The sequence below is a fragment of the Diabrotica virgifera genome, chromosome 6 (genome assembly GCF_917563875.1).
Source record: "Diabrotica virgifera virgifera chromosome 6, PGI_DIABVI_V3a".
In the NCBI taxonomy this organism is placed as follows: Eukaryota; Metazoa; Arthropoda; class Insecta; order Coleoptera; family Chrysomelidae; genus Diabrotica; species Diabrotica virgifera.
Genome location: NC_065448.1, coordinates 200339530 through 200353616, shown reverse-complemented (window position 1 = coordinate 200353616; position 14087 = coordinate 200339530). Strand labels below are relative to the sequence as shown.

The window sequence follows — 14087 nt, the reverse complement described above, 5'->3', positions numbered from 1 at the left end:
AAAAATAAACATCATCATCATTTGCCTTATCCCTATGCGGGGTCGGCTTCCCTAATTGCATTTCTTCACCCAATAGGGAACTTGCACATTTTTTTTATTACATAATAATGTTCATTTTTGTATAAAAATGAAATTTCCAAAATTTTACTCTTCAAATACTCATAATACCTTAGAAGTACAAATTTAAAGTCTTCTGTATTTTAAAATAGTTCAAAAGACCCGTCACGTCACACAGTTTAACTATATGGTTTCGTTTATGGTTATAATTAGGTATAATCTTCTTCTTCTTCTTTAGTTTCTTGGCCTCCAACTACTTGGGGGAATACCGCGTCGCGGAATAAAGGAAAAATATTTATATTCTATTAACATTTATCGTATTTCATTGTAATAATATATACCAGTTTGTTGACATTGGAGTTTGATATAGTTATTGAAGGAAAGGAAAGAAGGTTTACTACGGAAAATAAAACCATTGTGTACAAGTATAAGTTTTCTATGAATAGTTCAAACAATCAAACACTTGTAACGTCACATAACTGTATTTTCTACTGACGTTTATAACGTCTAATTTAAAATTATGTTTACTTTGTTTAAAGAATGGAAACATATAAATAGATGACGTCACGACGCGTTTTGGGCTGGCTCGTATAATTTGAATTTTTAATCGTCTTTAGGGGCCAAACGAAAGCCAAACAAAACTTTTTTATCTTTGATACATGTTTTAAATTATGTTCCGTTGTGATTTATAACATTTTTTTCGAATTTAAAATTTTATGCAAGTTCCCTATTCTATCTTTAGTCATATCAATATTAATCCCCTTTACCAACATGTCCTGCCTAATCGTCTCCCCCCACGTCTTCTTTGGTCTTCCTCTCCTACTCCTTCCAGGAATCTGCTCTTCAGCATTTCTTCGTATTGGGTGATTAACGTCTCGTCGTTGAACATCACCAAACCATCTCAACCTATGCCTTCTCATTTTGGCATCAATTGGTGCCACACCTAGACCCTAATATATTCATTTTTAATTTTATCCTTTTTTGTCACTCCACTCATCCATCTAAGCATTCTTATTTCCGCCACATGCATTCGTTGTTCCTCTTTCTTTTTCACTGCACAACATTCAGTTCCGTATATCATAGCCGGCCTTATGGCTGTTTTATAGAATTTTCCCTTCAACTTCAATGGAATTTTCCTGTCACACAGCACACCACTCGCTTCCTTCCACTTCATCCATCCAGCCCTAAATCTACTGCATGCATCTCCATCTATTTCTCCTTTACTCTGTAATACCGATCCCAGGTACTTAAAACTATTGCTTTTTTACAATCAGTTCACCATCCAAAGATACCATTTTATTTGTAGTAACTCCATCTTTAAATGAGCATTACAGTTGAGTCCGCGAATCTTTACCCGTGCGTCATCATTTAAAGCATACGAAATAAGTCGAACTCTGATTAAAAAAATTGTTTGTTTTTAAAATAACAAAATGACTGGCTAATTGGTTCGGCCAAGGCCATCAAATTCACACGAAAAAAAAGTGAAAGAAATTGTGTATGTAATAAGTCTGTACATCCATAACAACACTAACCAAATAACCAAATGAAATCTAACCAAGTGAAATAACGAAAACATGAAGCCCTTTTCGGAGAAAACTTGTTACAACTTTTTTAAAGCATAAAAAAGCTTTATTTTTGTTGTTTTAAGAAAGTTTCTATAACATATCAATTAAACAAGTTTGTGAATGTTAAAAAAGTCGTGCAAATCACCCCCTAATTAGCATCCCAAATGAAATTACTCGTTAAAGCTTCACCAGTTCTTATGTAGGAAAATATGATCTGTAAGTTTCATCGGTTCAAAGTGCTTATTTAAAAAAAATTAGTTTTAAAGTATTTTTTTTAATTTTGGAAAAAATGCCTGTTTTTTTTAAATAACGTACAAATTATTAGTGATACTAAAAATCTCAAAGAGTAAAAAATATGGATTTTGTTTTTTGAATTATTTGGAATTTTTGTTTTTCTGTAAGACAAAAATTGGTTAAAATATGGCTATTTAACATTTGCATACAATAATGATTAGAGACTCGTTCAAGCCCATTCAACTACAGCCGTTTCAAAAATAAGCATTTTGAACCGATATAATTTACAGATTAACACTTTAAAAAAGTTTAGATAACTTTTTTCCGAAAAGTGCTTCATTTTTTTATTACGTCACGTTGAAATATTCGATTTGGAATTTGACGAATGATAATCTACTTTTTATTAGCTACAACTGTGCTTCTACTGAGTCTATAAACTTCTGACATACACCATCATTTTCACTTTTTTATAGGCTATATTTCTATCTGGGTACAGGAAACCAAGATTCGTTGGAATTTTTACCTAATCTTTGAGCTGAAAAGTTCGTATGCTAACACAGAAAGAAATTTGTTTTTGATAAAATTTGATTTTATTATTCAATATAGTTACCTTCGAGAACGATACAACAATTATAGCGGTTATACAACTTTTCAATACCATTTTTATAATACAATTTGTCTTTAGCCTCAAAATAAGCCTCAGTTTCGACGATTACCTCTTCATTGGTGCTAAATTTCTTTCCAGCGAGCATTTTCTTGAGGTCAGCGTACAGGTGGTAGTCGCTGGAAGCCATATATGGTGAATACGGTGGCTGCGGAAGCCGTTTGAAGCCCAATTCATGAAATTTTACCATCGTTTTCTTTGGTTTGTGACACGGTGCGTCGTCTTAATGAAATAGCACTTTCATTTTTTTCAAATGGGGCCGTTTTTTTTTCGCGATTTCGTCCTTCAAACGCTCCAATAACGCAATTTAATAGTCGCTGTTAATGGTTTTTCCCTCTTCAAGATAATCGATAAATATTATACCATGTTCATCCTAAAATACTGACGCCATAACCTTGCCAGCCGACTGTTGCGTCTTTCCACGCTTTGGAGTCGGTTTATCACGTGCAGTCCACTCAGCAGACTCTTGATTGGACTCCGGTGTGAAATTATGGAGCCACGTTTCATCCATTGTAATATATCGACGAAAAAAATCGGTTTTATTACGATTGAAGAGCTTCAAACATTTCTCAGAATCATCAATTTGTTGTTGTTTTTGATCGATTGTGAGCTGTGCTCTCGCGGCATTCACTTTTCACAGAGCTTTCTCATACCCAAATATTCATGCACAATATATTGTTATGCTCTGTATTTCTCTCTTTTATGAGATTGATCAGCAAATTCTTAATTTAATTAATTACTCAATTATTTTAATTACTGCTTATGTAAAACAAAACCAAATTTAAATTTAATTTTCTAATCAACTTTATTCTCAGTGCTATTTTATTTTTGATGCTTTACCTTTGGTTTGTGGCTTCTGGTATCTCTAGTTTGCTTACTCCATCCAGGACAAAACAAGGAAATTAAACACACTCAATGTCATATAAATGTTAAAAATATTATTTATTTATCCAATATACCATAAACATAAGATTTTAAAATATGCTAAAAATTTAGATTTGTTGCAAGTATTTCTCATCTAATAAATTAAGCTTTTAATTCTGATATCTCCTCTGTTTTAACAAAAAAAAATTTATTTAAATAATAAAAAAGTTACAGCCCTTTGAAGTTACAAAATGAAAATCGATCTTTTTCAATATATCGAAAACTATTAAAGATTTTTTATTGAAAATGGACATGTATCGTTCTTATGGCAGGATCATCTTAAAACAAAGTTATAGTAAGATTTGTCTTAAATCCCCCTAAACTTTTGTGTACGTTCCAATTAATTCATTATTGTGGTACCATTAGCTAAAAACAACGTTTTTAAAACTTTTTGCCTCTTAGTATTTTTTCGATAAGCGAGTTTTTATCGAAATGCGGCTTCTTTTTTAATATATTTACATAAAAATTTAATGGGAGTTTTGTTCCTTTAAACCCCTTAAATGTTTGTGTACGTTCCAATTAAACTATTATTGTGGTACCATTAGTTAAACACAGTGTTTTCAAAACTTTTTTGCCTCTTAGTCTTGTTTTGATAAGCCACCTTTTATCGAGATGTGGTTTCGTTTTCAAAATATACCTAAAAATGTAAATTATAAATACATTTTAAGATTATTAACAGGTCTCTATAATCGTACTTAACCATATACAAATAGGTGGTGGATTCGATAAATATTCAAAATATCTCGATAAACACTGGCTTATCGAAAAAGTCCTACTAGACAAAAATGTTTTTAAAACAGTGTGTTTAACTAACGGTGCCACACTAATAATTAAATTGGAACGTACACAAAAGTTTGGGGGGTTTAAGGGAACAAAACCCCCATAAAATTTTTATGGGGTACACAAATTTCATTTTAATTTTTATTTAAGATGCTGCTGCCATAAGAATGCCACATGTCCATTTTCAATGAAAAATCTCTAAGAGTTTTCGATATATGAAAAAAAAAATTGATTTTCATTTTGTAACTTGAAAGTGCTGTAACTTTTTTTGTTTGCACTATTGAATATAGGTAAGTGAGGTTCAATTAACCTATTTTTGACCCCAGAATCTGTGGTATAATTTATGACCAATCTTTTCGGGATACCCTGTATAATATATACTATATTTATCTCATAAATTAACAGTTAGATAGCAGTCAAATTTTTACAGCATTTTTTTGACTAAAAATCATATTGATTTAATACTAGAAGTGTCATTTATGTATCAGACTACGAACTTTTCATTCCACGTGTAAAGATGGATAGACAGGTAGTGAAATGTAGTCATAGATTCCTCCTCGTCTTCTTCTAATAATAATTCATTTTTCGTTTGCTTTGCATGTTTAGAAAGCACGAATTCGGGTTGTTACCAGAACATGGTCCCAGTAGTAGAACCCTTTAGTTCTTCGGATGTAAAACTTCGAACTGTATTGATTTATTTCTTTAATAAAATGTATTTAATACGTAAAATTGCTACAATATAATATAACTTCCTTTGTAGGTTTTACTTCACCTTCCATCAAGATTGCCTTTGTTAAGTCAGGGATACTTCAGAGTAGGTTATATTTTTTTAGTTAATATAGTCGAACCCGAAGTTCATAATAGACCAGGGCATTTACGACCTATCGACTTACAACTTTTTGCATTGCATTCGGGATGACGCATGACTTTAGGAAAAACTCTATAATAGAAAAATTAGTGGAAATGCAAAATTGCATTTACAGTGCATAAAGTGCATCCAAAATTGACAGAATCACTGTATATTAATATCCAGATTTTTTTACTCGGGGGTTTTTGGGGTCGCTGAACATGATTATTCCATCAGAACCGACTCCCAAACCATCTGGTTCAAACGGTTACTGCTAGGGCATGTCATCTGGAGTTTTAAGGGATTCGATACTAAATTGATTCAAATACGTAGATTACTCGCTGAACAAGAATACATTATTAGAAACGACCTCCAGAGCACCTGGTTCCCAGGGTAATTGCTGAGGCACGTCTTCTTCTGGAGTTTCGAAGGTTTTCGTCACTTAATTGATGTAAACAGATTTCCCAGATGTTTTTGGGGTTGCTAAAAATCCCCGAGTACTCTGTTTGCACCAATTTAGTGTTGGAATGTATCATATCCAGAATATGACGTACATATCAGTCTCCCTGGGCACAAGATGCTCTGAGGGTCGGTTCTGATGGCGTATTCGTGTTAAGCAGTCCCAAAAATCCCCCGAATAATCTGTTTGCATCAATTAAGTGCCGAAAGCCCTCGAAACTCCAGATGACGTGACTTAGCAGTGACCCTGGACACCAGGTCCTCCGTGGATCCGTTTTGATGGCGTACTCATGTTCATCGACCCCAAAAAAAAACCTGAATTTGCATCAGCTTAATGACGAAAACTCTCCAAACTTCAAATGACGTGATTTAGCAGTTACCCGTATGTCCACAGTCGGTACTGATAGCGCATTCATGTTCAGCGACCCCAAATATCCCCAGGTAACAAAAGTTGATTTTGATATGTTTATACACTTTTTAATGCATCTTATGCATTGTAAATGCAATTATAAATTTTCACTCATTTTTTTATTGTAGACTTTGCTCCTGGCATCATCCTGAACACAATGCAGAAAGTTGCAAGTCGATATTTGTTGTATTAAAAAATAATTGATTTATTCCGGTATTTTTTGTTCTAAATGCTCTTGTCTATCAGCATCCATCGATAGTTGAGTTTTAATTTTTTTTTAGGTACCGGATAATGAGATAGTTATTGCTGGTGTTACGCCGACTATGATAACAACTTCAAACACTCTCAAGAGTTATGATGTAGCTAGAAGAAATTGTTATTTTTCTTACGAAAAAGAGTTGCACTTTTTCAAAATTTACACCATTAGAAATTGTAAAATAGAGTGCCTTACAAACTTTACTTTATACTACTGTGGATGTGTGGGATTTTATATGCCAAGTAAGCTACAGCTAAACACTTAATTGTCTAGATATACAGGGTATTTAATTAATAATTGGAAATATAAAAATAAATAAACATTTTCAATTTCGTTCATTTCAACTTCAAGCCATACGGATTCTGAGACTGTAGGAAGATGAGTGAATCTTACAATTTATAATTCACATCCCGTATGCTCGGGCGGCAAATTAGTACTCTACCGGTTTCGAAACTTCTTAGCCCCTCATCAGGAGATACATATGCTCTTCTCTCTGAATGAACCAGGATAATACTGTCATGGAGTGCAGTCATGGATTGCAACGAATGAAATGGCAGGGATGCCCTAGCGACATCTGCTATAAAAAAGTTTAAGTTTTAAAGTTTAATTATTTATAATATAAAATAATTATATAAAATGGTAATTTTAAAACCTTAAACTTTTTTTTATTGGAGATATATTTAAACTGTAGATTTCTGGGCTCAAAATACTAAGATTTATCACTTAAATAAAATCTAGCTCCTTACTGAGTTAAAGGTTGTTTGCTGTTTTATTTAAAAATTTAAAAAATAATTGTACCACGTACATTAAAACTATTTGCCATATCCTTGTCATACTTGGCAGAAAGTGTAGGTACTATACACCCTACTTAATTATGTTAAATAAACGTTTTTGGCTACTACACGAGGCGTACAGCAGGGGAAAGTAAATGGTAGACCCTTCCAAAACTCTACAACGCTGGCGGAATTACAATGTTAGTGCAATTTTTCGATTCTCTAATGCTTTCTATGTAAATAATATACTCTTAATTCGTAACAATAAAGTCATTATTTTTCGAAATATTTGAAGTTAAAAATGAAGCGGCATAGTTATTTTGATTAATGTATTAATAATGTCGATGTTTTTATGCCATAGGATCGCATTTATGACGCAAATCAACTGAAATTTTAATCGCTAGTAACAAACAATATAATATTATTTATTAAAATTTCTTGAAACGAATAGATGCATTCAACATTTAAAAACAAGTTGTGATTCTAAAAAGAACCATTTTGTTGTAATCTAAATGAAAGAACAATTTTATTAACACTAAAATGAGCATCCCTGGATATAATCTGAAATCATTTTTATAAGAGGTAATACGATCTTTAACTCGTCTAGTGGTTTGGCCAATATATTGTTTGTCACACTCAATACATGGTATACTGTAAACTACATCAAACATCAGCTCCTTTGGTGATCTACATTTCATACTTGAAAATATGTAATAATATAAAATAATATAAAATTTTGAGATTTACCTGTTTTTTTTTTACAATTTGTGTGAGTTTTGCCGTAATCTCTCTAAAGAATGCTAAAGATATGAATGAAATTACTTTCGGAATTACAACATTATCATTGTTACTTGCACTATCATTATTTACAATAGTTGGTGTGGCAGATGGGGTGTTAAGTAATAGATGCTCTTACATTGCAGGAGGGTAAGAGTGGTCTAAAAACAGAATATATAGTTTTTTTTAAATAGTTTGGTGGAATGACTCATCAGCAAATCATTTAATCCTAATTCGCATTTGTTTTACCAAGTCACTTGCTTCTCGCTCTCTTGAACACACCAAAAGAGAGAACACCTCTACTTTTTCACAACATCTTAAAGAGAAAATCATACTCTGAATATCCCAGATGACGTCTCTCTTCTAGGCAACATCCCACAGAAAGACTTCTTAAAGTTGGACTTGTACGAGGACCTAGAAATAGTCAAGGAAAAACAAAAAAAGTCCAAACTGTGTCAACCGCCACGTTTCGTTCAACCGGGACTTCCATCCACTTCATCGACAACTCTTTTCTTAACTTCTTTCTTAATTACAATATTACTTTCCACCTCTTTACTAGTTCCTTCACTTTCCTACAGTCACATTTACAGTTCATTTAGCGCAATCTATAATGATTTCCTTCCTTATACATCTCTATCCATTAACTACTATCATCTATCCTATGATACACATACAAACTAACATCTGCTATCATCACCCACATAGATCTCCATCTCTAAATTTCATCCATAATTTTTCTATGACTATTTTCACCCCATCTATTCACACTTTAACTAAACTTAATAGTCTCTCTACTCTTTCTGGGTCCCGTTCATGTCACATTTTCATTATAATCTCATAAACCTCTAACGATCAACCCACTCCCCTATGGTTAACTATATCATATGACGGTCTGTTTTGTCGAAACCTTAGAGTTCTGATTAGGTAGCCTGCAGGGGCCTTGGGAAATGATCGCATGAATCTGAGCTGGTCTTATACATCCCTTCCAGTTTATGAGACAGTTCTACACCTCTGTCACCCTATTGTGATATTTTATTTAACTTCCACATACTGTAACAACTTCCAATCATTCGAATAAAATCGATAACTTGAAATCAACACAAAATTGCTTTTCTAAGCCCTAGATGTTCACATAAGAGGACTTAGTAACGTTCATCAAGTTTTCGTTATAACGTGTAATGTGGTTTGCCTATCTCTTTCACGCAAACATTCTAACTTTTACATCAAGGTTATTTTCAGTGTAACAGATGATTTACCACAGTGGGAGCGACTGTTTTTATTGTTCATAATTTAACAAACTTTACAATAAATATCACAAAACTAACAGGGAAATTTTAACTTTCTGTGGAACTGTCATTTCTGTCATGTCATCATTCACAATTTCCGCTATCAAAGTCACTTGCTACCATACAGCCATGATGTGAACAAGTCAAATTCGAGCTCAATGGTACCTAGAGCAGGAAACATTGGATATTTTAAACATCCATATTTAAATTCACATCATTTTTCTATGTTCCTTTGACGGATTATTTGTAAAGGGTTTTTACCCAAATATTTTTTACTTTGGTGGTTAGCATGTTGGATTCTGAGTGAGTATAACCTATAACTTTTAAAATCGTAGTCAAAATTTTAAATACTTTGCATCATTTTATCAGGTTATACACATTTTAGGAAAACACTAATGATGATCGGTCAACCGATTAAAAACTAGTTCTGTTCTTGATGTAGCCCTGTATAGGGATTTTAACAAATACACCTTTTATAAAGGATTTTATGTTTTTTTACCAAGTTAACTTTTATTAAGTCTTTATAGAAAAAACATGTTTATCTGGAGAAGAAGAATATTATGGTTAAAGAACCTGAGGAAATGGTTCTCCACAACAATAACTAATAACTAATCTATTTAAAGCATCAGTTAATAAAAAAAATATAGCCAGAATTATCGCCAATAATCGGAACGAATAGGCACCAAAAGAAGAAGAAGTGTTTATGGTAAGACCAATAATTCAGGTATTAACCTGAACTTACTTGTTTCCTGTACCAATCAACTAAGATCGTATTATTTGTTGTGCGATATAATTTGATGTCTAAAAAAGGAATTGAATAATTGTTGTCCCCTATTTCAACTGTAAATTGTATTTGGGGATCAAACCTATTAAAAATAAATACCAAATCGTCTATAGTCACTCTACACTATTTTTTATTTAATATTAGGCCGTTTCAGTATTTGGGTGTTAACATTATATACATATTACGACTTTTTAGGAGAAAATGGAACAAAAATTTGTGGTATTGAAAAACAAAGATGTATGACGAATGCTGCGGATAAATTACATATACTAAATTTACCAGATTTTAGTAGCAAAAATAAGACTAAAAAACATAAATTTCATGGCAACTTCACGGTTTGCGATTGTCTACCAATGTGCTCCGACTTATCTTACAACGTTGAGTTATCTCAATCAAAATGGAATTGGCATCCTGCTTATAGGGCGCTGGTTAGAAACGAGAAATTTTTAGATCCATCTAGGTAAGCATAGTTTATCCATCAGTCTCTCTTTTTTATACTGTAGGTGACAGAAAAAAGAACACCCGGTAATCCGAATTGGTTACAACAATTTTTATATAGTTATTCAATTTTATCTTTTCCTTTTTTCCCTTTTTTCTTTATCTTTTATTCTTTTAGTCCGTTCACTGACGGTAAAATATTGCAAAACTTATTTATACAGAGAGAGTCTGTAAAGTGGAATAAATTCAATATCTCAAATACTAATTGTTTTTTTGGAAAATTCTCAGACCCGTCGATTAGTATTTCAAATTGTCCTTTTTGACATTCAATAATAATGTATACAGGGTGTCCCAATTTAGAGATATGACGTCATCGTCGATTTTCTTAAATGGCAACACTGTCATTTTGATAGCTAATTTGATAGGGTTTGTAAAGTTATACATAACTGCAAAATATCAAATTTTTATTCTCTACCATTTACAAGATAATAGAAAATAACAAAGTTATATCTGTAATTTGGATTATATTCAATAATTAAAATACTAACTGTTTTTTTGAAAAATGCTCAGACCCGTCGATTAGTATATCAAATTGTCCTTTTTGACATATAATAGTAATGTATACAGGGTGTCCCAATTTAGAGATATGACGTCATCGTTGATTTTCTTAAATGGCAACACTGTCATTTTGATAGCTATTTTGATAGGGTGTGTAAAGTTATACACAACTGCAAAATTTCAAATTTGTATTCTCTACCATTTAGATGATAATAAAAAATAACAAAGTTATGAAAAAGAAGTAATCAACTAATAATTGAATTTAATTATTTCAATAAATTAAGCAAAAACTCATAATGTTGCCCTCAATTATTGTCAAATTGTCAATGGGCAACGTTATGAGCATTTGCTTAATTGAAATAAATAAATTCAATTATTATTTGATTACTTCTTGTTCTTCATAACTTTGTTATTTTTTATTATCTTGTAAATGGTAGGGAATAAAATTTTGAAATTTTTCAGATGTGTATAACTTTACACACGCTATCAAAATAGCTATCAAAATGATAGTGTTGCCATTTAAGAAAATCAACGATGACGTCATATCTCTAAATTGGGACACCCTGTATACATTATTATTATATGTCAAAAATGACAATTTGATATACTAATCGACGGGTCTGAGCATTTTTCAAAAAAACAGTTAGTATTTTAATTATTGAATATATTCCAAATTACAGATATAACTTTGTTATTTTCTATTATCTTGTAAATGGTAGAGAATAAAAATTTGATATTTTGCAGTTATGTATAACTTTACAAACCCTATCAAATTAGCTATCAAAATGACAGTGTTGCCATTTAAGAAAATCGACGATGACGTCATATCTCTAAATTGGGACACCCTGTATACATTTTTATTGAATGTCAAAAAGGACAATTTGAAATACTAATCGACGGGTCTGAGCATTTTCCAAAAAAACAATTAGTATTTGAGATATTGAATTTATTCCACTTTACAGACTCTCTCTGTATGTAAAAACATATTCCAATGATCATCACTTTACGATTTGGCAGACAAATAAGAAGATGAAGATGCAGTTGTCAAAACTTTTAACGCATTTTTCTCAAAACTGCTTTTTCAAATGCTGTGGACATTGTAACTGAAAAACTACTTGATCGATCTACCTGAAATTTTGCATAGATTTTCTTTAGACATTTCTTGAGGTAACAACGTCGAGATATTTTTCGTTTTTTGCTTATTTTTTTGGAATCTTGGAATTTTTACATATATGACAGACAGGTGGTGAAATGCAATTTTAGATTTTCCTTAGTCTTATTCTAATTCACCGTTCGTTTGCTTAGCAAGTTTTAGAAAGTACGAGTTCAAGCTGTTTTACCAGAATTTGGTCCCACTAGCCAATTCTTCGGATCTAAAGCATCAAACTGTTTTTAATAAAAAGACATTTAACTATTTAATCTTATTTTTTTAGTATAACTCTATCCAAATTAACAATCTTTTTTAAAACGACTGACTTCATATTCTCCGAACGGAATGAATTGTACGGACCTTTGGATTTTTTGGCTAATTTCGGAGGATTATTAGGACTCTTTACAGGATTTTCACTGCTCTCCATGATGGAAATAGTATATTTCTTAACAATTAGGATATGTTGTAACGTAAGGCTCTTTGGCCAGTGGTCAGGAAATGATAATTGAGAATAAATTATTGTAACAAATTATTTAATATGTATTCCACTTTTATAACTTTTCGTCAATATAAGCATGCTGAATATAATAATGTTTTATTATTTTTGTAATATTTAGAGAATATCCTTGAAACGAAAGCTACAAAAAGGCGATAGACTACCCCAGCTAATTGAAATACTATTCGAAAATAATATTTCAATCAACTAAGATAGCTATCGTTCACCCCAGTTTAGCTCAATCTCTCAGGGTGTGTATTCGTCTTGTCCTAATCTTAGATATGAACTCTGAAAATTTAGAATGAAAGCAAACAAAACAGTATTTTTAACTAATCATGTTTATTTTTTCAATAAAGATATCATAAAAGTGTGACTTATTAAATGCATTAACAAATATATTTAAATTCTTGCCAAAAACTAACAATTCTGGATTATACTTATGGCTTTTGGTATCTGGTTCGACGGTAACTTCTTTATGTCGAATGGTACTGCTGTAGACTTCTTGTAGACCTGGGCAGATGTTGTGGACCTAGGTCCCCAACTGAAGCAGCTGAAGATGTTCGTCGTTGTAGTCTAGATGGCATGGTCTTCATTCTTGTCAGCCGGTGATAGGCTTTATGCTGGAGGCTCCCGAAGGGAGAAACGTTGATTTATTCCCAAAAATTATAAGGTAAAAACACATATCGAACATCAAGAAGAAAAACCAAAAACGAGCCTTTGCCAAACAATTGTAAAAAGTAGTCATTGGCAAAGGATAAATTAAATGGAATTAGGATGAGAGGAATAGTTAAAATTTGATTTACACGTGCATATATGAAAATTAGAAAGAAATGGGTATTTAAAACTGACCATGTGGTCGTAGACATGGAAGGTTAGGTATAGGAAAAATTGCGGAATGGGACGTTTCATCGCCGCCGGTCATCGCCGCCGGTTTATCGCCGCCAGTTCATCGCCAGTCCATTTCATCGCCGTCCGTTTCATCGCCAGTTAGTCAGTTGATTTTGTATTATGGGAGATGACACGACACGACGTTAAATTCAGTTCAAAACTTAGGACAATTAAAAAGATAAAAAATATTATTATATTAATTTACTGTTCTATTTCTACTTCCACTAAATTTGATACTAAATAGTATTAAATTTGTAGTGTTAAATGGCCTTGTAGAAATATATATGTTCAAATTTATGAAGTGTCAGGTTAGGTTAGGTCATTTCCTAGACTTCCTAATTCATATTAAAAATAAATAATAAATATTACTGAAGAAAATTGGTCGGGAATTTGGAAATAAATCAATTAGCGATTAATTAATTGGCGATAAATCGGCCGGCGATGAATCGGCCGGTGATGAATCGACCCGCGATGAATTGCCGGCGATGAAACGTTCTAGACCTGAAAAATTGACTATAAGAAATTATTATAAAAAGCTGTATGAAAAAATCACCCCAAGAGAATATTAAGTGCTGATGAAAATGTTGAAATTTTGAAGCTTCTTCGGCTTTTATACCGAAATTAATTTTCCACCACCATACTGAGAATTGAGAGACGAAGTGTCACTGCCATGACAGTGGGACGTAGGAGGTGGCAGGCATGTTCCGTATTAAAAGACAGATATCTACAGAGTAAGGATATA

At 32.3% G+C, this 14087-nt stretch overlaps 1 protein-coding gene across 2 annotated transcripts in view; it reads left to right on the top strand.

Annotated features, from left to right (window-relative positions):
• LOC126886626 (pickpocket protein 28-like) overlaps positions 1-12552 on the top strand; it is a 46018-nt gene extending 33466 nt beyond the window's left edge. The window contains exons 6-9 of one of the 2 annotated variants that reach the window (XM_050653619.1): positions 4985-5038; positions 6221-6437; positions 10011-10275; positions 12245-12552. In XM_050653619.1, the coding sequence (XP_050509576.1) occupies positions 4985-5038; positions 6221-6437; positions 10011-10275; positions 12245-12470 (762 nt within the window). In that variant the 3' untranslated portion in view covers positions 12471-12552. The remainder of the gene's footprint in view (positions 1-4984; positions 5039-6220; positions 6438-10010; positions 10276-12244) is intronic. The other variant, XM_050653620.1, reaches the window with a different exon arrangement.
• Positions 12553-14087: the final 1535 nt, after the last annotated feature.